The sequence below is a fragment of the Leptonychotes weddellii genome, chromosome 10 (assembly GCF_054177405.1).
Source record: "Leptonychotes weddellii isolate Sample4059 chromosome 10, ASM5417740v2, whole genome shotgun sequence".
Lineage (NCBI taxonomy): Eukaryota > Metazoa > Chordata > Mammalia > Carnivora > Phocidae > Leptonychotes > Leptonychotes weddellii.
In genome coordinates this window covers 3,337,831-3,361,497 of record NC_138378.1, presented here as the reverse complement: position 1 = coordinate 3,361,497, position 23,667 = coordinate 3,337,831, and the positions used below count along the sequence as shown (strand labels likewise).

General features: G+C 53.6%; 1 protein-coding gene across 1 annotated transcript in view; it reads left to right on the top strand.

The window, feature by feature from the left end:
• The first annotated feature begins 10,657 nt into the window (after nt 1–10,657).
• PHACTR3 (phosphatase and actin regulator 3) overlaps nt 10,658–23,667 on the top strand; it is a 206,582-nt gene continuing 193,572 nt past the window's right edge. Inside the window, exon 1 of the mRNA XM_081832505.1 lies at nt 10,658–11,140. Within this exon, the coding sequence (XP_081688631.1) occupies nt 11,023–11,140 (118 nt within the window). The 5' untranslated portion in view covers nt 10,658–11,022. The remainder of the gene's footprint in view (nt 11,141–23,667) is intronic.

Below are 23,667 nucleotides of genomic sequence, written 5' to 3'. Positions count from 1 at the left end.
CTGGGGGTCAGGAATCCCGGGGGGATTAGCATTCTGTCTTCCACACTTTGGGTAAGTGGATTAGCCCAGGGTTTGGCCCCCAGGGCGCTGCTCAGTACGGATGGGGTGAGTGAGGTGACGTGAGTACGTGGGACCGCCTTGCCCCAGCTGCACGAGTGTGTGGGGGCTGGGCGGCTGAGTCCTGCTTTAAGGAATCCTAACATTGAAACAAAAACCTCCCTCTAACAGAGAGCACATAAATCCGTTGTTAATTATCTGTATTTTAATAGTGATGGTGCATAGGATTTTTTTCTTTATTACAGTTGTAGCTGCAAGGTACATTTGAATAAGGAGTTGGCGGAATATAGACTGTATCTCGTTCTGCACACTGCCCTGAATTTCCCAGTCCTCCATGTGGGATGCAGTGGTCCCCATGCACCCCTTTGTCTCCTGGCCCCTTCTTGCCTCCCTCCACTTGACCTTCCACCCGGTGGCCCCATAACATCCTGAGAGAAGTTAAATCCTGTCTCTGTCCTGTCTGGAGACCCTGTTGGGTTTTTTTGTTCCTCTCAGGATAAAATTCATGCTCCAACCCATGGGTCACGAGGCCCTTTGAGTTCTGGGGCCTCTCTGCCCACCCACTGCCTGCCACCCAGCCCTTTCCCAGCTGCTCAAACTGCCCAACCTCAGGGCCTTTGCACATGCTATTGTCGGGAGCACTCTCCCCGGCCCCCCTGCATAATGCCTGGTACATACTATGAACGAGTGACAGATGAATCAATGCATGAGCAAATCAATCAAACCCAACACAGGGTCTTATGTTCTCAAGGGTGTTTCTCTCAGACCAAGCCTGGTGGATCTGTGTGGTCTTTGGGCCCCTGCCTAGATCTAAATGAAGGGCCAGATTCTCGTCTTCACCGCCTACTGTAGGTCCTAGTGGGAGCCAGGACCAACCCCACTTGAGATTCCTGCACCTCTGTTCCCTCCTGCTGATAGCCTCCCAGGCCCATTGTCCTAAAACTCTGAGGCTCTCTTTTATGCCACGGCATGAGTAGACACATGGGTCTCCCGAGTAGCCCTGGAAAAGAACCAAGAGGGTCAGAAACTCCCCAAACTCCATTGTGAGACACCAGAAGTATCTGCTGTACCCCAGGGGCTGACTGAAGTGTCCTCTGCTAAACACAGAAATCAGTGCTGTCCCCCCAGAGGCTGCAGAAATCCCTGGTACTGGTGTGGGATTGGCAGGAGACTGGCGGGGATGCTGGAATCTGATTGCCTAAATGATTGCTCCCTCATATTCGAAGTCCCTGTCGGCCCACCGGCTTTAGAGCTCACGTCAGTTTTAATGAGCACCGGGCTCTGAAAGAGATCATGGCTTCTACGAAAATACGGACGTTATCAGCATTATTTATGGGTTTGTACACGTGGATTCTTGGTATTATCACTCCAGCCACAGGACTTCTGATGTATTTTTAAAGTACTACCTATAAACCTAGCGCTATGGATATTCTGTAATTTATAGATCAGCTCAGGGCTGTGTTTGAACTGTCACAGTGTAAAGCACTCGGTCTGCCATTTCTACAACAGGGTGTTGGTGGTATCAGTCCGTTCTGTGGGTAAGTCAGTCAGCCCCGCTCTGCCGTCTCCCACGGGAAGAGAAACATGTCTCTCCAGAATATCAATCTGGTGAACATACTAACATGTACACTTTTTTTGGAGGAAGAATTAAGTGTTTGGGTGACAAAGACCATTAGTTAAACATGAATTACCTTTTCTTAAAAGGCAAAGATGAAATGACCGGACGGTTCCTGCAGCAAGCATAGCTGCAGAAGAGGGGTAGAGCTTTGCCCTTACATTCATCTTTTACGTTATAATCACACAAACGTCTCACGATCTCCTTCTCCCCACACAAATGAAAGCACCTCTGTTGGGGAGTTTGGGTGAGCAGCCGCTCCTGGAGGCAGCCACTTGGGCAGCAGGGGACAGGGCAGCCCGGAACCCCACGTCCAAGCACGTGCAGCGTGATTCTGGCATTTGGCACCGTTGTTATGCAATGTATCCACTTGCTGTGGAAGTAACCACACACAGATTCATTTCATTAAAAAAAAAAAAAAAAAGCCTCTATGTCACACCCCCAGTTTGGATCTATCCAAGGTCAGCCATTAGGCTTTGAGAGACATTAGGTTGTTTTCACTTTACCTGCCTTGTTCGTACCTTCCTGTGCACGTGGGTTCCCGTAGAGTAGATGACAGGGGATGTCCATGCTGGGTGGAGGGGACAGGGTGGGTTTTGTCCTGGCAGAGGCAGCCAGCCCTCTTGCTCCAGCATTAGCTGGTCTGTCAGCAAGCCCGACGGGGCCAGGACTGGAGTCGGGTTCTGAGTGTGTTTGCCCATGCAAATGGCTTCAGGGTAAGCTGGGGTCACGGTGAGTTATTGGGCAGGATGGGAGGCATCAGGGATGAGCGGGCACAGTGGAAAGATGCTAGGAGTCCTGTCCTGTTGCTGTCACTTTTTAGCTCTGGGACCTTTGGTAAGTCACACCCTCTCGGGGGCTCACTGAGCTTCATGGTTCCTAAAAAGAGGACAGTGATGCCAACCTCCCAGGATTGTGAATCACGCGTGTCAGGTTCTCGGTAAGCTGTATGATTGCAGAAATGCCATTGTTAAATCTTCTGTCATCATCGTCAAGTCAGTGGCTTTTGGGGGACTCAGAAAGCGTGTAGTCCCTGCGTGTGCCACTGAGGCTGTGCTTGATGTGGTAATGGCCTGAGCTCGGGAGCAGAGGACCTGGGTTCAAATCCTGCCTCTGCTCTCCAGGCAAGTACTAAGCAGTTTGCATCCCACTTGCAAAATGGGAATGTAGGAGGACCTCCCATATTTGGTCACTTTTAGCACTAGCCACATTAGTAATTATAAAGTGCTTAGAACAATGCCTGGCACAGACTAAGGTCTACACGTAAAGTAACTGAAAACCCAGGAGCAGTGGCAGGAGTCATAGGCGGTTCACTCCCTGCACACGAGATCTGGAGGGAGGCCGCCCGAGGTCTCCATCTGCGGTAGCGGGCATGCTGTCGTATGTGTGGTGCTGCAGGGTCGTGGGCTGGCTGCTGTGGCTGCAGACCCCACAGGACGCTCCGAGGCAGGAAGCAGGAGCCCAGCTCTCAGCAGCGGTCCCAACAGCAAATGCCTTTTCTGTATGTGGCCCTCTGGTCTGCAGCAGTGTTTCCCGGAGCCCTCGGAAGCCGGCCCCTCTCCGTTTGTCAGCTGGAGACAGGGCGCGCCCCCCTCCCCACCGAACACACACACACGCAGCAAGGGAAATGCACAGGATGTGCGGTGCATGGAGAAGAGCTCCCCCCGAGGGCCATAGCTTTGTGCTGACCACACACCCCTGGCCCAGATTAGCCAGAGCCCACTGTGCTGTTCTCCGCTTTCCTGTGGGGAGTGCTCTCATCTCTCCCCTGGTTGTGCTTCTTGCCCTGAATCCATCGCCACCAACCTACATGCTGACCCCTGGACACCCGCATGTGTGTGGGGCGCCTTACACAATATTGGAAGTCTTGCTATCATTGTATGATGGCAGCACTATGGCACAGATGGGGGTGTCCGGGGCGCTGGGCACTGTGCCGAATGCCCAGACCCAGAGAGCGAGGCTGTCCCCTCACTCACACACGGGGCACAGGAGCAGTGGGCCAAGCCCGAGGCCACCCAGAGGAAGCCACTGAACCCCGTCTCATGCCCGGGTCTTCAGCTCCTGCTCGGAAGGGCTTCGCTGGACGGTCTGAGAGTGGACAGTACTCTGAGGAGGGCTGGGGCATCGCTGGGAAGTTGAGGGTCTCCCAGGCCAGCTCTGGCTGCCAGCGCCTTTCGGTACAGAGAGCATGGTTGGTGAAACGGAGGGTTTTGTTTTAAAAGAGTTGCATGTGTTTTAAAGATTTTATCTGGCTCCGTAGCTCAGGGGTTAGAGCACTGGTCTCGTAAAGATTTTATTTATTTATTTATTTGACAGAGACACAGCGAGAGGGGGAACACAGGCAGGGGGAGTGGGAGAGGGAGATGCAGGCTCCCCGCTGAGCAGGGAGCCCGATGCGGGGCTCGATCCCAGGACCCTGGGATCATGACCCGAGCCGAAGGCAGACGCTTAACGACTGAGCCACCCAGGCGCCCCAAAAGAGTTGCATGTGTTTTAAAAAGAGCCCTAGCTGGCTTTGCATGAAGTGCCACCCTGGGCAGCCTTATGGATATGGCTGCAGGGGCAGACCCCATCAAGAATGTGGCCAAAGGGCGGAAGAAACCAAGGGCTAGGCTGAGTCCCCAGGCCAGGTCCAGGAGGCCCCACACCCCTCCCCGGGGTGACACGTTGGGCATCGCTTCTCCTGTGGCCAGCAGAGGGCGCCGCTCCCCTCCTTACCGCCAGGCTCTGCGGCCCAAAATGCATTTGGCTGGTCCCTCTGCTGGTCCCTTGGCTTCCAGTCCCCACCCTGGGGTTGGCCCTCTTGTCCCTCTTCCCTTGGTTCCCTAAGAGCTTGGACAGAGACGGCGGCTTGAGCTGTGATTTGTAAGAGATTGAGTTTGCTGGCTTAATTCTGTTCATTTTTTAAAAAATCTTAATTCCAGTGTAGCCAACGTACAGAGTTACGTAGTTTCAGGTGTACGATATAGAACTTTAACAGTTCTACACGCCACCCAGTGCTCCTCGTGACAAGTGCGCGCCTTCATCCCCATCCCCCAGCCCCCACCCACCTCCCCTCTGGGAACCATCAGTGCGTTCTCTGAAGTTAAGAGTCTGTTTCTTGGTTTCTCTCTCTCTCTCTCTTTTTTTCTTTAGTTCACTCGTTTTGTCTCTTAAATTCCTCATAGGAGTGAAATCTTGCCATTTGCAATGACATGGGTGGATCTAGAGAGTATCCTGCTGATAGAAATAAGCCGGTCAGAGGAAGATGATTCTGTTCCTACTGCCGCGGGCCGTGGGGAGGCTGAGCCCTCCGTCCTGGAGTCGGGATCTCATGCCCACCGTGTGCGTCCGTGCGTGGGCCAACACGTATTTGTTTCCTGGGCGCCTGCAACATGCCAGGCATGTTCTCGGGTGAGCAGACTTGACAAAGATCCCTGAGCTCATGGTGCTGAAACCCCAGCTGCCCAGATCCTGGGGCTCCTGGAAGCACGAGGGGTGGGGGGAAGCAGCCAGTAGGCGCTGGTGTAACCGTCTGAGCGCCTGCTGAGTGCAGCCTCGTGCCCGTGGCCCGCTGTGCCCCACCCCCTGCCGCTGTGCCCTCTGGGTGCCTTTGATATGTGTTTGGTAGACAGGCAATGGGGCAAGGGGGTCCCGGGAGAGGCACCACAGGGCGGGTCAGCATTTGCCACCGGACCCCTGGAACTCTCGCGGAGTGGCCGGGCAGGAGTGACCATGCTCATTCTAAGATGAGGTGTCACCGGGGCTGTGGCTGGTAGCAGAGGGTCTGCGGGACCCCAGAGCTCGTGTCCTTTCACGTAAGGAACAGACGGTATCCGTGAGTCTCGATGGGTGTCGAGCCAAGGCCGCAGGCTCTTCCACATTGTGTCTCATGCACTTCGTCCAAATGGGGCTCCTGGTCTGGCTGCCCCCTCCTGACCTCTCGGTGACCCTCCCCACCCCAGAAATAGCATTGTGCCCGTCTCGTTGTCAATATCAGACGTGACGGGCACCTTGACGTCCCTGCAGCTCAGATCCAGTTAATCATCAAAAGTCAACAGTCTGGGAGTCACCTGTACCCCCCCAGTCCCATCCCTCCATAGTCACTCCCTTGCCAACCTGCTGGGACCACCTTTGCAGCACACGGAATCTGGCCTCGGCGCCCCCATGCGTGCCTGGATGGTTGCCAGCCCCCTCGTCCCTCTCCCCTGCCTGAGGTCCCTTCTCCATCAGCAGCCAGTGAGTGAGTTCTGGAGACTCCCTTCTGCCATCACTGCTTTTCACCATCCTTGGAACAAAATCCAGACTCTAAGGAGCAGCACAAGATACTGCGTGGTCTGCATCCTGCCCCTCCAGCCTGGCTTGCACCCCAGCCCCTCACTCTGCCTCTTTTGGGAGACTTAAGAGCCCCATGCTGCTCCCACCTCCCGGCCTCTGCCCACACCGGTCCCTCTGCCTGGGTCCCGGTTAATCTCATCTGGTTAATCTCTGACTTGTCTGGTTAATCCCCACGGAGCATTCAGCTTCAGAAGGAACATCACTTCCTCAGCCCAGGCTCCTCCCTGCCCAGGTGAGGCGTGCCCAGCTCTGCGCTCACTGACATCACTGGACTGACTGATGGCTTAGGTGTGAATCCTGTCTTCTCAAGATCACAAGCTCCACAAAGCCACGGACCAGTCAGATTTTGTTCATTGTGATATTCCAGGACAATCATGTGTTTTGGCACAAAATAGATCTTAATCTGCACACTGTATGAGAATAAAACCAACTTTAGAGACATGTGTGGGTGAGATTGGGCTCCTTGCAACCCCTTTCCCCTACTTCCTGATGACAGTGGACACTTCCTACACTTCCTGCACTTCTCTGCCAGGCCCAGGGTCACCTCCACCATGATGTCCCTCCTGACTGCCCCAGGTAGAGGAAGACCTTCCTTTGGCCTTCACCACTTAGTGTTTGTTGAAGGGACAAATTTAACTGACTTTGGTTCCTTGTAGTTCTTGGAGGCCAGTATGTTGGGGTTATCATGGCTGCTGGAGTCAAGAAATAGCTTTGGGTTTTCTAATTAAGGACCAGAAGGATGACCCCGGAGAGGACTTTAGCCTGATTTGAAGCCCTGGGCAGAGACAGGAGAGGTTTTAAATATGGTTACACTCTGCAAAGGTGAGAAACAAACCCAGTCATCTTCAAATCCAAAGCCCAGCCTAGGTACCTTTATGTACTGTGTGTGTGTGTGTGTGTGTGTGTGTGTGTGTGTTTAGAACAGCTTTATTGCAATAACGTATGTGCCATAAAGTTCACCTGTTTAAAGTATAATAACATTCAACGGTTTTTAATATATTTACAGTTGTGAAATCCGCACCATAATCTAATTTTAGAACATTTAGAACATTTCTATCACCCCAAAAGGAAGCCCCGAACTCATTAGCACCGTTTCCGCATCCCCCCAAACTTCCGGCCCAAGGCAAGCACTCATCTGCCCATCTCTGAAGGCATGTCGCGTAAATGAAATCATGCGGTATGTCCTCCTTTGTGACTGGCTTCTTCCACTTGGAATAATGTTTCAAGGTCCACTCGTATTAGAGCAGGTATCCGTATTCTCTTCCTTTCTATGGCTGAATAATGTTACAGTGGGTGGATATGCCACGTTGTATTTATCCATGTATCAGTGGATGGGCTTTGGGGTTGTTTATATGTTATGTGGCCTTGTTGGTTCCTGTAAGGTTTCCAGCAGGTGCTTATATGGATCCTGTTGAGGAGGGATAGTTGGTAACATTCACAAAGATCCCTTGAGGATTCTCGAGGCTGGCACCTCCTGTGGACAGTGGACTTTTGCCACCCATGGGCCAGATCCTCCCACGCTTCCGGCCACTCCTGCTCTGGGGCTGACTGACTTGGAAGGTCAGTCTCTCCTGAAGGCACTTAACTAGCAGACTAGTTTCTTTTGACCAGTAGCAGTGGTCACCTTTTTTTTTCTTTTTTAACTTAAAGCTATTTTTATCATGGAACATTTCAAAGCCAGAGAAAAATACAACGACAAGCTGCATGTCTACTCAGCTCTGACAAATCACAATATTTTGCTAAAGCATATTTTTTAAGAAACGAAATCTTGGTTGTCACTCTTGTCTTCTGCCTCTCCGCTCCTGGAGCAAATGCCAAGTCTTCTTTCATTTTTTTAAATTTTTTTAAATTATTTTTTATTTTTAAAGATTTTATTTATTTGAGAGAACGAGCACAAGCAGGGGGAGAGGCAGAGGGAGAGGGAGACGCAGACTTCCCACTGAGCAGGGAGCCCGACGTGGGGCTCGATCCCAGGACCCTGGGATCATGACATGAGCTGAAGGCAGATGCTTAACCGACTGAACCACCCAGGCGCCCCATCATGTGCTTTTGAGTCCTGCCCCTATGTTTCGGCGGGGGGGGGGTAGGTGAATGGCACTGCAGTGAAGACCAACTGAAGAGACTAAAAATTATTTTAGGTGGTGCACGGACAGGCATTTAAGAATACTGGCTCCCTTAAAAAATTTTTTTCCGTGCTGTGTCCTTCTGGTCGCATTAAGAACATCCCTGTTTGGTCCCTGAGTGTCTGAACACCTGTCCCACCCTTGCTCATCTCCCTTTTCAGCGAAGCTGGAGCCCACAGCGGACCTGGCTGGCAGGTCCCAGTCGGCACTGTCGTCCTTCCCGTAGATGACAGGGAGGCCATCTCTCTGTTGCTGGGGCAATGGTGATGGTTTCCTTTAAAATGTATGTAAGTGCCAAGAATTGATTTAAAGAATCATCTTTTTTTAAAGATTTTATTTATTCATTTGAGAGAGAGAGCGAGAGAGAGAGCACACAAGCAGCTGGAGAGGCAGAGGGCAAGGGAGAAGCAGACTCCCCGCTGAGCAGGGAACCCGATGCGGGACTCAATCCCAGGACATGGGATCATGACCTGAGCCGAAGGCATACACCCAACCATCTGAGCTACCAGGTGCTCCCGATTTAAAGCAAAGTCTTTAACGTCAGTAGCAGAGAGTGGTGGGTGGTCAGCAGATAGCTGGAGGTCACTGGTGCCCTCTTTCTTCTCTGGGACGCTCCCCTGGGCTGCCATCCTTCCCCCACCCCACTGCTCCATCTCTACCTGCTGCTGACTTTCTCACCTCCACGTGGGAGGTGTTGATGGTGTGCTTGGTAGGGGGTTCGAAAGCCCACCCGTGGGGCCAGGACTCAGCTTGGCTCTTGGGGGGCTGCCTGAAGACCTGCTTGGAGACACCCTGGGCCAGAGGCCTAGGCCCTGCCAGTCCTGGCTTGTGATCCGGGCAGGCTACTCACCTCTCTGACTTGCCCTCATGTCTGAGGTGAGGACTCTAGTTGCTCTCACCTCCTCAGGTGCCTTGAGGAAGAAACGATGCCCCGAGTAAAGTGCTCAGCCCAGAGCTGGGCACATCACTATCCGGCACATTTCTATGTAGATAAAAAGAATTTAGGAAAGTGTCCTCCCCGTTTCCTCTTTGTTTCATGGTATTGTTAACTGTAACTGTTTTGGGGGGCATTCCTTGGTTTGTTGGTGACCATTCTCAGCTCCACCCTCCCCTCTCATCCTGGAAGACCCACTGTGGGGGCTGTTTCTGTATTTGGTCACTGCTGGATTCGTAATGCCTGATGTGGTGCCCAGCATGCACTAGACTCTCTGCGGGTTATTGGAATGAATGAATGAATGAATGCACCCATGCGTGCCTGCTCTGGAGGCGACTGCTGCTGACAGTCCAAAGCTGTGTGTGGAGCGGGTATCCATGTTATTTCCCCACTTCTTGGTTCTGTCCTTGGCCCTTTGTCGGGGTTCATCCAACATTGCCAGGATGCTCCCCCTACACCCCAGCCCTGCTTTAGGGGCTGACCAAATCCGGAGGAACAGCCCCCGGAAGGTCGTAGTCCCTGCATTGCTGTCGCCAGCCATGGGACCCCTGGCAAGCCCCACCTCTGATCTCAGTTTACTCCTCTGCAGTGGGGCCTGCCCCCTGGAGTTGTCTGAGGGGCTGAGACTGGATCACAGCTTGGTAGTGTCTGTGCTCGGCCTCTGCACACAGCCAGTCTTTGCCAGGAGCAGCCTCCCGCGGTGTCCCTGGTGAAATGCCCCCTCCTCTGGGTACCTTCCGAGGCCTGGCTCTGTGCCACACCCCATCCTTCCCTGCGCCTTTACTGGGCTTTCCTCTTTTCATTACCCTTCCTGTCCCCCAGGCCTTAGCTGGAGACACTGGAGCTGCCTCTGCTCTCCCCACCCCCATGCCACTATCTGGAATGGTGAGAATTGCTCATTAGCACTTTGGAGGGCACCTCTGTAAGTGGCAGTCCTAGGGGATGTCACCTTCACTGCCTGGCCCATCAACTCCATCTAGGCATCTGGGGGAGGCGTCCCTGGAAGGCACCAGGGGCCTGTCTTGCCTGTCTCCTCCCAGGCAGGGGGCCTGGAGGAAGCAGGGGTGGGCAGTGGAGAAGGGGTTAACGTTGCAGGGTTAAAGCTCTGGAGGGCAACCCCCCCCACCATGGTGGAGTCTGGGCAGCAGGACCTACTGGCCTCCATATCTCCAAGAGAGGGAGGGCAGGGAGACCAGCTAGCTGCCTGAAGCCGCTGGGGGAGATTAGGCCCTGCCTCCAAGGGAGGCACCCTCAGGGTCTCCTCCCCTGCCACTGGGGAGGGGAGGAAGTGGGACTGGAAGCATTCTTGTTTCTAGAGCTCTGCTGGGGTGGGGGGTAGGCAGTTCATAACTCATGATCAAACCCCCCACCTCCCTCGGGCAGGCGGCAGGCAGCCCAGGTATATGAGACCCCTCCCCATCACCGCGCTGGCTCTCACTCCCCTCTCTCGTGACGTCATGCTCCTCTCGCATGGCATGATGGGAGAATCCTAATGTTTTCCAACAGATGCTCCAAGAACAGCTTTCAGATTAAAGCAATTGCAAGAGCAAAGATTTTCCTTTTTCCCTTTTTTTTTCCCCCCGGGGGGGGTGGGGGGGTGGGGTGGGGGGAGGGAGCGACCCCAGAAATTCCTGGACATCACCCCCTGCCCCAAGCACGCAATAAACACTGACAAGAAAAAGTTTTTATTTCCTGGTTCAACTTTTTTTTTTTTCCTGGAATATAGACTGAAGAATGGGAATAAACACGAATAAATAGCAGAGCGAGGCCGCGCGCGCCGGGATGCGGCTGGCTGCAGCCGCGAGGCCATTGTCTCACCCTGAAGCCAGTCTGGCCTTGTCCCCCGGCTCCTTCCCTTTCCCTGTCCTTTTTGATTTTCCTTTTTAAAAAGACGCCCCCTCCAGCCCCCTCGCCTGTGACCTTGGCCGCCGCAGATGCTCTGATTCCAGCACCTTGCCCCCGAGCCGGCCAGGCCCATGGCCGCATCCGAGGACGGGAGCGGCTGCCTCGTGTCGCGGGGCCGCTCGCAGAGTGACCCCAGCGTTCTCACCGACTCCTCGGCCACCTCCTCCGCCGACGCCGGGGAGAACCCAGGTAACGGGGCTGGGCGAGGGCGGCCGGGCAGGTGGGCAGGCCGGGGGGCAGGCGGCGCTGGGCTCGTCCCCGGCGCCGCTCCGCGCCGCGCTCTGCAATCGGGGAGCCGCGCCAGGACCCGGGCGCTCGGGCTCCGCAGTTCGCGTCCCCAGGAACGCGCCCGGGGCGCCGCGGAGCCCTTTGTCCGGAAAAGAACCGATTTCCCGGGCAGAGCCGGGCGCTCCGCATCGGCCCTCCTTGCAGGCTTGTGGGCTCCGCGGTCCGCTCCGAGGGGCTGCCCTGCCTTGGGTGCCGACCAGCTGGGGGAAGAGAGTCAGACCTGTGGCCGCCTCCGCCAGCGCTGGCTCCGAGCTCTGCTTCCCTCCCCGGGGCGGCGGCCCCGGCGGCCCCGGCTTGGGCGGCCCCGGCCCGGCAGGGCAGCGCTCCCGCGGCCGCGGCGCACGGGGGCTTCGGCTGGACGCCCAACTCCCGCGGGGCCTGGCGCACCTGGGCGCGCCCGCCCGCCTCTCGGGACAGGTGTGCCGGGCGGAGCGGCGGGCAGGGAGATGAAGGGCGTGCGCCAGGACGGAGCCCGGTTTCATTACATTATATGGACTTTGTCCGCTCCCCCGCCCCCGCGTCAGCGTCGATTGTTTAGGTGATAAATCCGGTTACAAAGGCGTCTATATGGCTTGATTGATTACTTTCCAGGGAGGAAGAAAGGCCTAATAAAGCAGGAGGGGGGTGGGCTGCGCGGGGCCTGTCACCATGGAGACGCAGGAAGCAAAGTGATCATTAAAACCTTTCTCCACCAGAAGGCAATTTTCACTTCACAGAGAGAAGTCTGAGCTTCTGAAATGTAGGGTTCAAAAAAAGAATCAAAGCTGGTGTTTTGGTATCAAGCTACTGGACTCAATTTCCTATCTTAGAGAAGCACAATCCCCTCATAGATGATGTTTCGACCATAAGTTGCCCTTACCTTCCTTAGAAGACTTATTCTCTCTAAATGCACCAGCCCTAGATGGGGACTTGATCACGTTAAACAGTGGGCATCAAAATCAAGATAATCCCCGGGGCTGGGGTGAACGCAGGCTTTGTGGGGAGGGATTCCTTCACTTAACTGGAACACATAGGAGCTTTACTCTCTAACTACAAAGAGGGACCTATTAAAGGCAGCTCTGTGGGCACGGGGGCCCAATTTGAAATTTTAAACAATAAACCCATGCAAGGCTTGTAAGATTTCTTTGTTAGGACTATTGACACTGTGTCATTTGGTCAAACTAAGGTACCAGCCGAGGAAATCCCTGGCTTTTCTACATCTGGGAGGCCAAGTTAATTTCCTTGGAGTTTCAAGCAGAGCCTGCCTAAAGCCGACCCTTAAGGCTTTAATTAATCCTTTTATTAGGAATTGGGGATTAAGCCTTCAGCACTCCATGATGGATTGGTTTTCTCTGTGTTGGAGATGCACATCCATGATTGTTCCAATTATGGAAGTTGAGTGGCTCGTCACGAGAGAATCCTCCCCAGCTCCTTTTGTCTCCCTGGCAGTAAAAGGAAGCAAACTTGAAACGGAAATTATGGAGGATTTAGCTTTTTGGCTGTCTGTGAGTTGATGCCTCCGTGGGTGGGAACAGTGGGCTCGGCAGGTGGCTGGTGCCAGTCCACCAGGGAGAGGTGGAAGGGCTTGGGTGCTTACATGATGCCGTGGGAGGACAAACGCCTGAGTTAGTCTCTGGCTCAGATGGTCAAAATAGGACCCTGAGAGCAGATGTCTGCGGTGAAGAGTCTATAGCATGTATAATTCTGTGAGTGGTAGAACCTTGCTAAAGATACCAAGCAATTAAGTATTTATGGATGTGTTAAGCAGAGGAGTTCTGGCAGAAAGAGAATCAAAATCTTCAAGTTGGAAGTAGCCCGGGAGCTTGAAGCAGGAAGGGTGGACTAGGGGAGCATTTTCTTTAACAGCCTTGCCTGGTTGGCTTGGCATGCTTGCATACCTCTTTTGATGGGGAACTCATTTCTTTCTGGTGCGGTGCATGCTTTTCTTTGGGCAGACCTATTTAAAAACTCTTCAGATGGCTTATTGGGGGCTGCAGCCCATCAGTCCTGTTGGGATCGTCTCATGGTGTGTGTTGCTGGGGGTTTCAGAGAGCTTGCTATTTTAGGGCAGTTATCACACCGATCTGCTCTTTTCTTCAGTAGGGCTGAAAAGTCCCAGCCCTTATTTTGCCCTCCCTTCAGGACTTCTTCATTTGTCCTCCCGCTGCTCTATAGATTTACTCCTGAAAGTTGAACCTGGTGCACCAGCTGTGGAATAACCTAGTACAAAGTCAAGGGGAAGAGTTGCCTCCTTTCGTCTGGCTTCTAGATTTTTATAAAACAGCCCAAGGTTGCATTACCCTTGCTCTCCAAATGCATTTTTTTAAGTAGGCTTCATGCCCAGTGTGGAGCCCATTGTGGGGCTTGAACTCACAACCCTGAGATCAAGACCTGAGCTGAGATCAAGAGTTGGACCCTTAACCGACAGAGCCACCCAGGTGCCCCCCCCAAATGTATTTTTCATGCATCAGTATTCTCTTAGTAAAAACTCAGAACATTCTCGGAGAGATAAACTATCCCTCTGTCGCTCTTCAGAGGTTCCCACTGTGATGAGTTTAGAGGAGATCCTCTGGACCTTTCCTGTAGGTTTATAGCTACATGTTCTTGGAAGAAGGCTTTAAGAAAACACTGTATATAAGGTTCTTCAACTTGTGTTTCTACTCCACACTGGGTCTTGGAGTTCTTGTCACATGGTGTATCTCTATCTCCCTCTCTTTTAATAACTGCATAGTATGCCAAGGAATAAATTTTTCAATTTATATAATTGTGTTGTTTCTAGTTTTTGCCCATCACAATCCTCTTGGCTGTGGGTACCCAGGCAAAGTCTCCTTGTACTCCTATGTACATTTCCTGTAGGGTATGTCCCATCTTGTGTGATGTCTGGGTCACAGGAGACCCACATTTTCTTTTTACGATACTGCACCCTGGAAAATGTACCAATTGACATTCTTTCCAGAATCTCTGAGAGTGCCCTTTCTCTGATGGCTTGCCAACATCTGAGATCATCAATCTCCTTTTCCCCGCACAAAGAGTGACAAATGGTGGCTCATTGTGTTAATTTGTGGCTCCTTGATTGCTGGTCAGCTTGAGCAGCTTTTTGTGGCCTTATTAGTGCATTAAATCTCTCAGTGGCCATGTTTGTGGCCATGGGCTGTGTGGCAGGGATGAACGGTGCTCCCCAGGGCCTATCCTTCTACTCTCTCCATCGCATCATCCCTGCGTTAATGATTCTGTCTGCATCTTTGCCAGGCTCCTCTCTGTGAATCTCTATGCCCACAGGCATGGCCAGGCCTTCTCCCCAAACTGAGCTTTAAACAAGGGAAGGCAGCACAGCCATGACCTTTCCTCCTTCCAAGGAGTTCCTACTCACGGGGACTTGGCATGATCCCACACGGAGAGGGTGATCTGTGACCTCCTTCTTGTCCAACCCATGCCACCTACTCAGGCTTCCCAGTCTCGTCCCCTGACTGTCCTTGCTCCTTCGCTTGTCCCTCTTTCTGACCCTCTCTTCCCCCGGACTCTGCTGCTTTTCCCTCTTGGGCTCCCTCCTTACCCAACTCCTTCCCCTCTTCCCAGCACAGCACATTGGGGTCCCTGCAGGCCCTTGGCTGCCTTCTTTCTCCACGCCCTGCCCCTCTGGGTGGCTCCTCGGTTCCCCAGTGCAGGACCAGAGACTGGGCTAAGAGTCAACTGGGACTGCCTTTTAAAACGCTTCTGCAGGGCCTGGCCGTTTCCCTTTGTAAATATTCTGCTCTGGAGGGCCAACCAGGTGGGGGACCTTTGATTGAGGGCAGGCTTTCTCAGGCTTGGCCCTGTGGACATTTGTGGCCGGTCCCTCTCTGTGGTAGGGGCCGTCCTGTGCACTGTAGATAGAATGGTTAGCACCCCTGGCCTCTATCCACTAGATGTTAGTAGCTCCCCAACCCCTAGTTATGACACCCCAAAATGTCTTCAGACATCGCCTGGTGTCCCCTGGGGGTAAAACGGCCCAGGTGGGCTCACCTGGGGAGCCCCTGAGTCTAGCACTCAGCAATGGCCTCAGTCTCTCGGCTGACAGCTTCCATGTGTGCGTGTCCCTGCATGAGTGTGTGGGGGGCCCTGCCCTGACCTGTCTGACTCCTGAGCTCCAGACCTCTGTGTCCTGCTGTCCCCTTCCCATCCTTCAGGTCTCGGGCTGATGACACCTCCTCAGAACGCCCTCCCTGTCCACCCGGCTAGATTAAAGGAGATGCCCTGCCCCAACTAGCCCCAATCCCGTCCCTCAGCTCTGATTCGCTCATGGCGCTCCTCTCTGCCTGGGATCTCGGGGTCTGTCATCCATGTGGTGTGTCCCCCTCTCAGCCCCAGAGCCCAGCACGGACCTCATGTGCAGGAGGCTCCAGCGAGCATTTGTGGAATGAATGGATGCAGGCACCAGACACCAGGGTCTTAGCTGATGAGGCTTGTGGCTGGTCAGCTGGACGGTCCCCGTGGAAAAGCAGCTCAGGCGCAGCCAAAGGGTGGCTGGGGGACCAGCAGCTGCAGCCTTCTGCAGGGGCAGATCCACGTCTGGAGGGAGAGAAGCCGTTCAGAGCATCCTGTGCCCTCCTGAGCTGCAGACTGACACACAGACACATCCACCTTCCTCCCTGGGGAGCACTCTTGCTGCTTTCCTTTTCCCTGTCATTGGCCACTGGGAGCCCCTGCCACCTTCTGGCCGGACCCTCAGTACTGAGTCCTAGTACCCAGTACCCAGTTCTCGTGCCCCTGCCTGGTCCTGCAAGGCAGGGCAGGAAGTTTTCCAAAGTGTAAACCCCCTCTGGTGTCTCCTTTGCTGCAGCCCCAGGGCCCAGTGGTGATGAGGGAAATGCACCCTGTTTCTCACCTGGTGGTTCTTCCATGGCTCCTTGCTCCGGCGCTCTCCTACCGAGTCCCGAGTCCTGGGGACGTTCCTGTGGCCCCTGGCAGAATGTCCGTGAGGCTTAATTAGCAGCAGAACTACGCGGTAATTTCCTTGTCAGCTTCTTTGGGCTTATTAAAAAGAAAAGCTGGATGCTTTAAAAAGATACGGAGTTTAAAAACATAAAGATTTTTTTTTTCTGACGATAAAAGTACTGCACAGAAAAAGATTGGATACTTCTGAAATTTCTGTTCCCCACCCCCTTCTCACCCGAAAGCCACACAGAAGGCCATGAGCAGGGAGGGCTTTGTCAGCATGAGGAGGTCAGCCACCAAGTTCAGGGTCCTGGCTTTCCCCCCTCTCCACCCTGAGCCCCTCTTGATCCATTGCCAACTGCCTTCTCTCTGTCACTCTTTGAAATGATCTCACTGATTTATTTGATAACCTAGTTTATTATGTCTCTCGCTCTAGACAACACTGTCCAGTTCTGTAACTAGTGACCTGTAGCCATTTAAATCTGAGTTAAATACATTAAAATTAAAATTTCCTTTCCTCAGTTGCACTGACCACATTTTAAGAACTCAATAGCCACATGTGGCCGGTGGCTGCCGAATTGGATAGTGTGGATCTAGAACATTCCATCGCCACAGTGTTGGGCAGCGCTGCTCTGGACTGTAAGCCCCCCGAGGGCTGGGCCTTGTCTGTTGTCCTCCTGGTTATGCTACACTTGGCTGTTTCCCAGTGAATGTTTGTTAATTGGTTGAGTTCACCAGAGTGGGATTGTCATGGTCCAGAGCTCTCATGCTAGAGAGGCCTTGGCCTCCTTCAGTCTGATCTTCTTATGTTGTTAAGGGGAGGGTGTCCAAACAGACCATTTCCTATCCCACACAAGATTAATTTATTTCAACTCAGCGAGCTTCCCCAGAGGAATTAAAATATGCCATGTTTGGTTCTTGCTGGATGGCTCTCTTTGACTAAGAGAACAATGACCTCCAAACATACTTTGTCTGGAGCTGGATGGATGGGTCCAAGTCCTGGCTCTGCCACACGCAGGCTAAGTGACTTTGGGCAAGTCACCTCAGTTCTCCGAACATCCGTTTCCTTTATGTCACATAGTGGTAATTGTTGTCCCTAACTCCTGGCAGGTGAGGCTTACTGAGCTATTGTCTATGACTGTGAGTAAATTTTGAGACGCAGGTCATTGGTTTCATAGCTTCGAGGAGGCAAATGTCCCCTCAGACATCCTCTGATTACCTTGAGATCATTCCATCTTCTGTGAATAAAGGCAGGAGGCAGAGAACCCTGTGAAGAGAGTGGGGAGGCATGGGAGGGACAGCTCCCGGGGCCCTTGGCAGCCCCTCCTATAACTGGATCCACGTCAGGGCCAAGCTGTCAGCCTCTCTGCGCTTCATTTCCCCCACCTGTGAATGTGGGTGAGCCCGTACTGAGCCAGCGGGGCTCGTCAGGAGGATCCTCCTCCTCAGACGCTGCTCCCCAGCTGCCTGCCAGACCCCTCCCCAGACCTGCAGTCCACCCAGGGTCCTCTCACCTTCTCCAAGTTACCGACTCTGGTGCTATAATTCTGGGACAGCATCTTGGTGGTCTTGAAATAAGATTTGAATGTGTATTTTGGGGGAGGGGGTTGTTGCACTTTTGTGAGTTTGCCTGGAGGGTCCTTTTGGGGAAGGACACCTTCTGGAAGGACACGGCTGAGCCATTGTAACACTTACAGCTGCGGAGTGATCACACCAGCTGCAGCTGCCCGTGAGGGTGTGAGGGGTGAGAATGTTCTGGATCCCCCACCAGAGCTTCAACCAGACTGTCGTTTATGCGGTGGACATAAACTGTCACAGGGAGAGAGGCAAAAGGAGAAAGTGTGAATATAACCAATAGACATCAGAGGATTTGGGACTTACTATTTTGCATTTGTGAGGTGGGAGCGATTCCATGTCCTATAAAATCGTTGCACATGGGGCCTGAGCTGCAGGGTCTGTAGGAGCCCCACCCTGGCCAGCAGGTGAGTCGGGGATCGGACTGTTCCCATAGAGCCCATCAGGGCCATGTGGGAGCACGGGCCCAGGGCTGCCAGATTGCCCTATTTATATCCGGAGGCTGGACATCCAGATTTTTATGTGAAATGTGATTGTTAGATACTGTCAAGTTTATCGGTTAGGGATTGGTTTGGCTTCATGTAATAGGAAAGCTAAGCAGCGCTGGCTAAAATAAGATTGGGGTTTTCTTTTATGGAAGTGCAGACAGCACACCCTCTTCCTGGTTGCAGGATCGAAGGCTCTGCAACTTTCTTGCAAGCCACTGGTTACAGGACGGCTGCTGCCAGAGGTGCAGAACCTTATGGGCAGGAAGAAGGGGATGGTGACAGGTTGGGGGGTGTCCACCTGCTGAGTCATGACCCTGCTTTCCTGGGAGCCCTACCCAGGGACATCCACTGATGCCTCCTTGGCAGGTGCTGGGGGGCTGGGAAATGTGGGGTTTGGTTTGGTTGGCTTTTGGTTGTTTGTTTTGGATAGGTGCATGGCTACCCCTACAAGAGCAGGTGAAGGAGGGGATAGTCAGAGTGGCTATAGGTAATCAGCCATGGCCCCTGCCACGCCACCCTAGTAACAAACAAAACCCGAACCCAAACCACGCATCTGGGACTGCATGTGGCCTGCAGGCTGCCCTTTGAAAATTATGGAGAAGGAATCTGTGGAAGACTGAAGCAATTATTATGTTTCATGACATTTCTTTACCAAGAAATTAAAGGTTGGACTAAGATGTGTGATTTAAGCCTGAACGTTATGTCCATCCAAATTTTATTCGATAATATTTATCCCGGGTACAAGACTGACAAGGTCACTGGCCTTCACGGAGCTGACAGTCTGGTAAATTATTGATAGCGGGAGTGAGAATGTGCATGTTGTCAACTCTGTGTTCCACGCGGGGCCATCATGCTTCCTTCTGTTTCATCTTCCTCTAAACCCTTGAGGTAGCGCCAGAGGGCTGCGGAGACCCAAGTGTCCCACCCATGGGCACATACACAGGCAGAGGTGGCTGGGGGAGGAGCTTGAATCCAGGGAGTTTGATGCCCCGCCCACCCACCTGGCCCAGACCACTGCCTGCCCCACCCACCTCCTACCCCACCCACTCCGTGCCCCACTCACCCCTTTCCATCCCGCCCACTGTGCCCCGCCCATTCTCTGCCCGCCCCGCCCATTCTCTGGGGGCCCCTTCATACATCTTACCTAAGGGCTTCAGTCTCTTAGATGGAACAGGTACTTGTGTTTCATCCCTTTCCTGGCTCAGGCAATCCGTCTGATAGCCGTGTATGTATCTTCAGTCGTATAAACACACAGACGCAGACATACTCTTCCATTTCCCAGTTTATTTAACCAGAATAGCCACCAGGATGAGATTTATTTATTGAAAGTCAGGCAAGGTGATGGCAGTGAATCAGCTGTCGGCAGAGTCGTTGAAGGTTTCCTCTTTAATGGGCTGGGGTGGTGTCCCTGTTTGTTCAAGCAAGTCACTGGATGGGTAGCTTGGCCGTGCACCTTATCTAACGGGCACGGCACAAGTAGGCTGACATCGATCAGTGGACAGTCACAGAATGAATCTGCCAAGACCCACGTGGCTTAATAAATATACTTATTATATACATTGTCATGCAGTTGTTTTAAATGTAACACTTTGTCAAAGTTACCATCTGTCTCAATACTCTTACTAATGAGTACTTCTCGGAAGTTTGTATCCATGTGCAGAAAAATTTTTGCCTTGTAATCACCAGCTCAGGGGATTTGAACCAAGTTAGAGAGATGTGCCAGAAATTATCTTTTTGCTTCCCTTTGGCAGGAAAACATTGTCTCGGGCAATGTTAATTCGGGGATGACTGTGTTTCTGCAGTCACATGAGTCACGTTGTTGCTGACCTTGGCACATTTGTCAGCAGGGTCCTTTGTGCAAAGCTTCTGAGCGCTTGCGAGCATCCGAACTGTCTCAGCGGCTGGGTGCTGCTATGCTGGGGTCACCTGGCCCTGCCCCACATTCTTAGTTTCTTGTTAGACTCCAGGTGAGGTGGGGGATACAGGTTCTCCGTAGAGAGTGGTTGTATATGATCTTCCTTGAAACCACATTTATTTATGTACAGAAGAAGATGGCCTTAGGACATTAGTAAAGTAGCCATGGTCTTGCACTGAGACAGGAGGAGACACTGACACAGCAAAGGTCACAAAGGTCACAGAGGGGGTGTCAGTTTCAGGGAGATGGGGAAATGCTATATATTATCATCCTGGGCTTGTGACTCTTTGCTGATCATTTATCTGCTGATGTAGTAAGCACTGCCACGTGCAGGGAGCGTGATGTGGGGGGCTGGATCGCCCACCCTGCAAGCTCACAGTTTGACAAGCTGCATTGACGGTACCACATTCCCAAGTACGATGACAGGATCCCTACGTCATAAGCACCGGACTTCTCAGATTGGTCTCCTTCTGTGTTGTGTCTAGCTCATTCTCTACCAGCGATCTATGGTCTGCGAGTAGGTGTCTGCAGGCTGGCAGGTCAAGGACCCAGGCTGGGCTCCGCTGGCGCCTCTTCTCCACGTGTACCTTACCCTCCATGGACCCAGCAACATTGTCTCGTGGCAGTGGTGGAAATGCATGGAGCCTCTTTGGGTCTAGGACCTGCATTTCTGCCTAATTCTATGAGAGTGGGCACGGGGCAGTTTAAGGCCAAGGAGAGGGAAATAGACCCCACGTCTCGGTGGAAGGAGCAGGCAGGTCACAGTAGATACAAGAGGGGGGGAGAACTGGGCCCGTGGTGCAGTCCGCGCGCTCGGCTTTCCCTTCCTAGACCTCCTGAGCTCCCAGAGACTCAGGGCTCAGTCAGATTCATGTCGGTGTCTCCTGGTCCACTAACATGGAGGCCCGACCCCGGGAGGCCAATAGACGGTACGTGGACTCCTCGGTGTCAGACTGTCTGGGTCTGCATGACTTTGACAGATCCACTTAACAATCTCCGAGCCTCAGTTTCCCCATCTGTAACATGAGGATTACTTGTAGCAGTGCCTACCGTGAAGGTGGCTGTGGGGATCAGGTGGCTTGGTTTCTATAAAGCATTTAGCACAGTGCCTGTCACCATGGAGAAGCTTCCACCCAAGGCCTCTTGGTGGCCCCTGAGCATTTTGGCCAGTTACGGGGGTGGGGGTGGGGGCTCTGATCCTGTGCAGAGTTGAGGCTCTGCCACCCACGTCTCCCACTGGTGCCCTCACGATGTGAGAGTTCCTCCTGGCCTGAGATCAGCACCACCAGGCGATAAGCAGGCATCCCTTCCCACCTTCCCACCCTGGTCCCTGGTTGGCCCTGGGGCTGGTTCGTGGGGTCGCTGGCATGGGAGGGGCACTCCTCTGGAGGCCCTGTGCCTATCTTCCTAATTGGGGAGCGGGGCTGGGGAAGTCAGGACGTAACAGGCCCAGGTCAAAGAGCAAGGTCAAAGGCCAAGTCACAGCCCCAGCCGGGATGTTACACCGTGAGCGTGCTGGGTTGATGATGCTTGAGGTGGGCCTTGGGCTCGGGAGCCGGCATGTGGACCGCGGGGCCCTCCTGCTCCTCTTGTGTGTCCCTGCCCCCCCCAGTCCTCATGGGTAGCTGGTTCTGCCTTAATGTGAAGCAACAGAAGATTTACGGATGATGTATTATTTTGTCTCACTGCTTTAGTGGGAAGGGTGAGTACTGGGGGCCGTTTAATAACACAAACAATGGAACAAACTAAGAGTCTGCGTTGTGCTTCTGCTCATCTGGGCAGCCCCTCTGGGGGGCTTGGGGGGCACAGGCCCTCTCTCATTTATGTCTTCCGGGGGATCTGGTGGAGCTCGCCTTTCCTTAAGGTCATTACTGCGAACATTGGTGACATCTTAATGTGACGCCTTTCCTCATATTTTCCCAACTCTTCCCCACTTCCTGGGAACTATATTGGTACCTTTTTCTGTAAGGATTTGTGTTGTCCGCTGTTCTGCTCTCAGCTCCAGAACAGTCCTGCTCCGCGGGGACGTTCAGTGAATGCTGGCTTTATCTCGAGTATATGGTAATGACACTCTGCAGCCCCTTCTTCTTCCTGCTCACAGGGACCCATCAGGAAAAGTAAAATTGAGGGAAAAAAATCCCCCAAGAAAGGACAGTGACAACAGGGCATGAGGACTTCGGGGTGAATGGTCTTTCCCTAACAGGTGTGAAGGGCAGCCGCTTGGAGTACAACTTCTTGGTGATACGTGTTGCTAAAAAGAAGCTTACAAATTTGTTAATGATTAGTCTCTGTGTGGTTTTTTAAATGAACTAATGACAGTTTATTCCAGGAGGACATTAGCCCAGAACAGCTGTTCCCTCAGGGAAATACAGACTCCAATCACCCGTCTTGTTTTTCTGGTTCCTTTTTCTGACCCTGGGCGGAGCGCACATTGCATCTCGCTTGGTGGACTCTTGGGCCAGGGGACTTGGGTCGCCCCTCCCACTGGCATCCAGGAGCTCAGTTACCAAACATTTCATGGGGTGGGACATCGCTCGTTGCAGAGAGGGTGTTAGATGGCTTCTCCCCCCGAAGAGTCAGAGCCTGGGTTGGGAAAAGAAGAGGCACACCAGGGGCTCATTGCAAGTGGGGGCTCCCCTCCACCTCCCCTCCTTCCTCCCTCCCGTCCAGCACACCAAGTGCCTTCTCTTAGGCCAGGTGTGATGGCAGGCACGGGGACAGCATGGACAGCGGAGGCATTCCCCATCGCCATGGGCTGGTCTCACTGGGGGTGGGCTGGGCCTGGGTTATCGCACAGGCAGACGCTAGTCCCACCAGGGTGAGTCTGCCCTGGTGCTGGGAAGGGGCCTGCAGGCTGGAGGAGCTCAGGGAAGGCGTCACTTGAGTCGAGAGCCGGAAGGTGGGTTGGAGTGAACCAGCCTGAGTGGGAAGGGCAGGGTTTTCTGGGTGGAGAAGGTGGCCCGTGCAAAGGCCCGGAGGTGGGAAGGAGCGTGAGGGGTGCTCAAGGGACTGATGTCGGGCAGTGATTGGAGGGTGAGGAGGAGCAGGGAGTGTGGCGGGATGGTGCCGAGAGGGGCCAGGAGCCTGCACCAGGGACTCCTGGGCAGAGTGGGGGGTTGACTGCACCTGCAGAAGCAACAGGAAGCCCGGAGGGAGGGGCTGCGTGTGCACGTATGTGCACCTGCGTGTGAGGGAGAGGGAGACCGGGAGGCAGTGCTCAGGGCCTGTGAAGAGCTCCAGGCTTCCAGCCTGCGTTTCCCTTGGGCTCGCAGACCCCTGTGGGGGGGTGTGTACAGACTGTGCACAGACGGGACTCCCCGGGGTTTCTCGTGAGTCGGATTCTGCTGTCCTCTCATGCAGGGAAGCCTGGATCAGGCCTCACGCCAGGTTTGGTGGGGCCACCACTGTGTAGTCCCTGTCACCCTTGGGAAGCTTGGGGACCATCCCAGCTTTGGGGCTGGGCGTGTGGTTGGGGCACCTGCCATGCGCCACCTGCTCTCTCTCTCCCCCCCCTCCCTCTCCCCCCTCTCTCTCTCCCTCTCCCTCTCCCCCCCTCT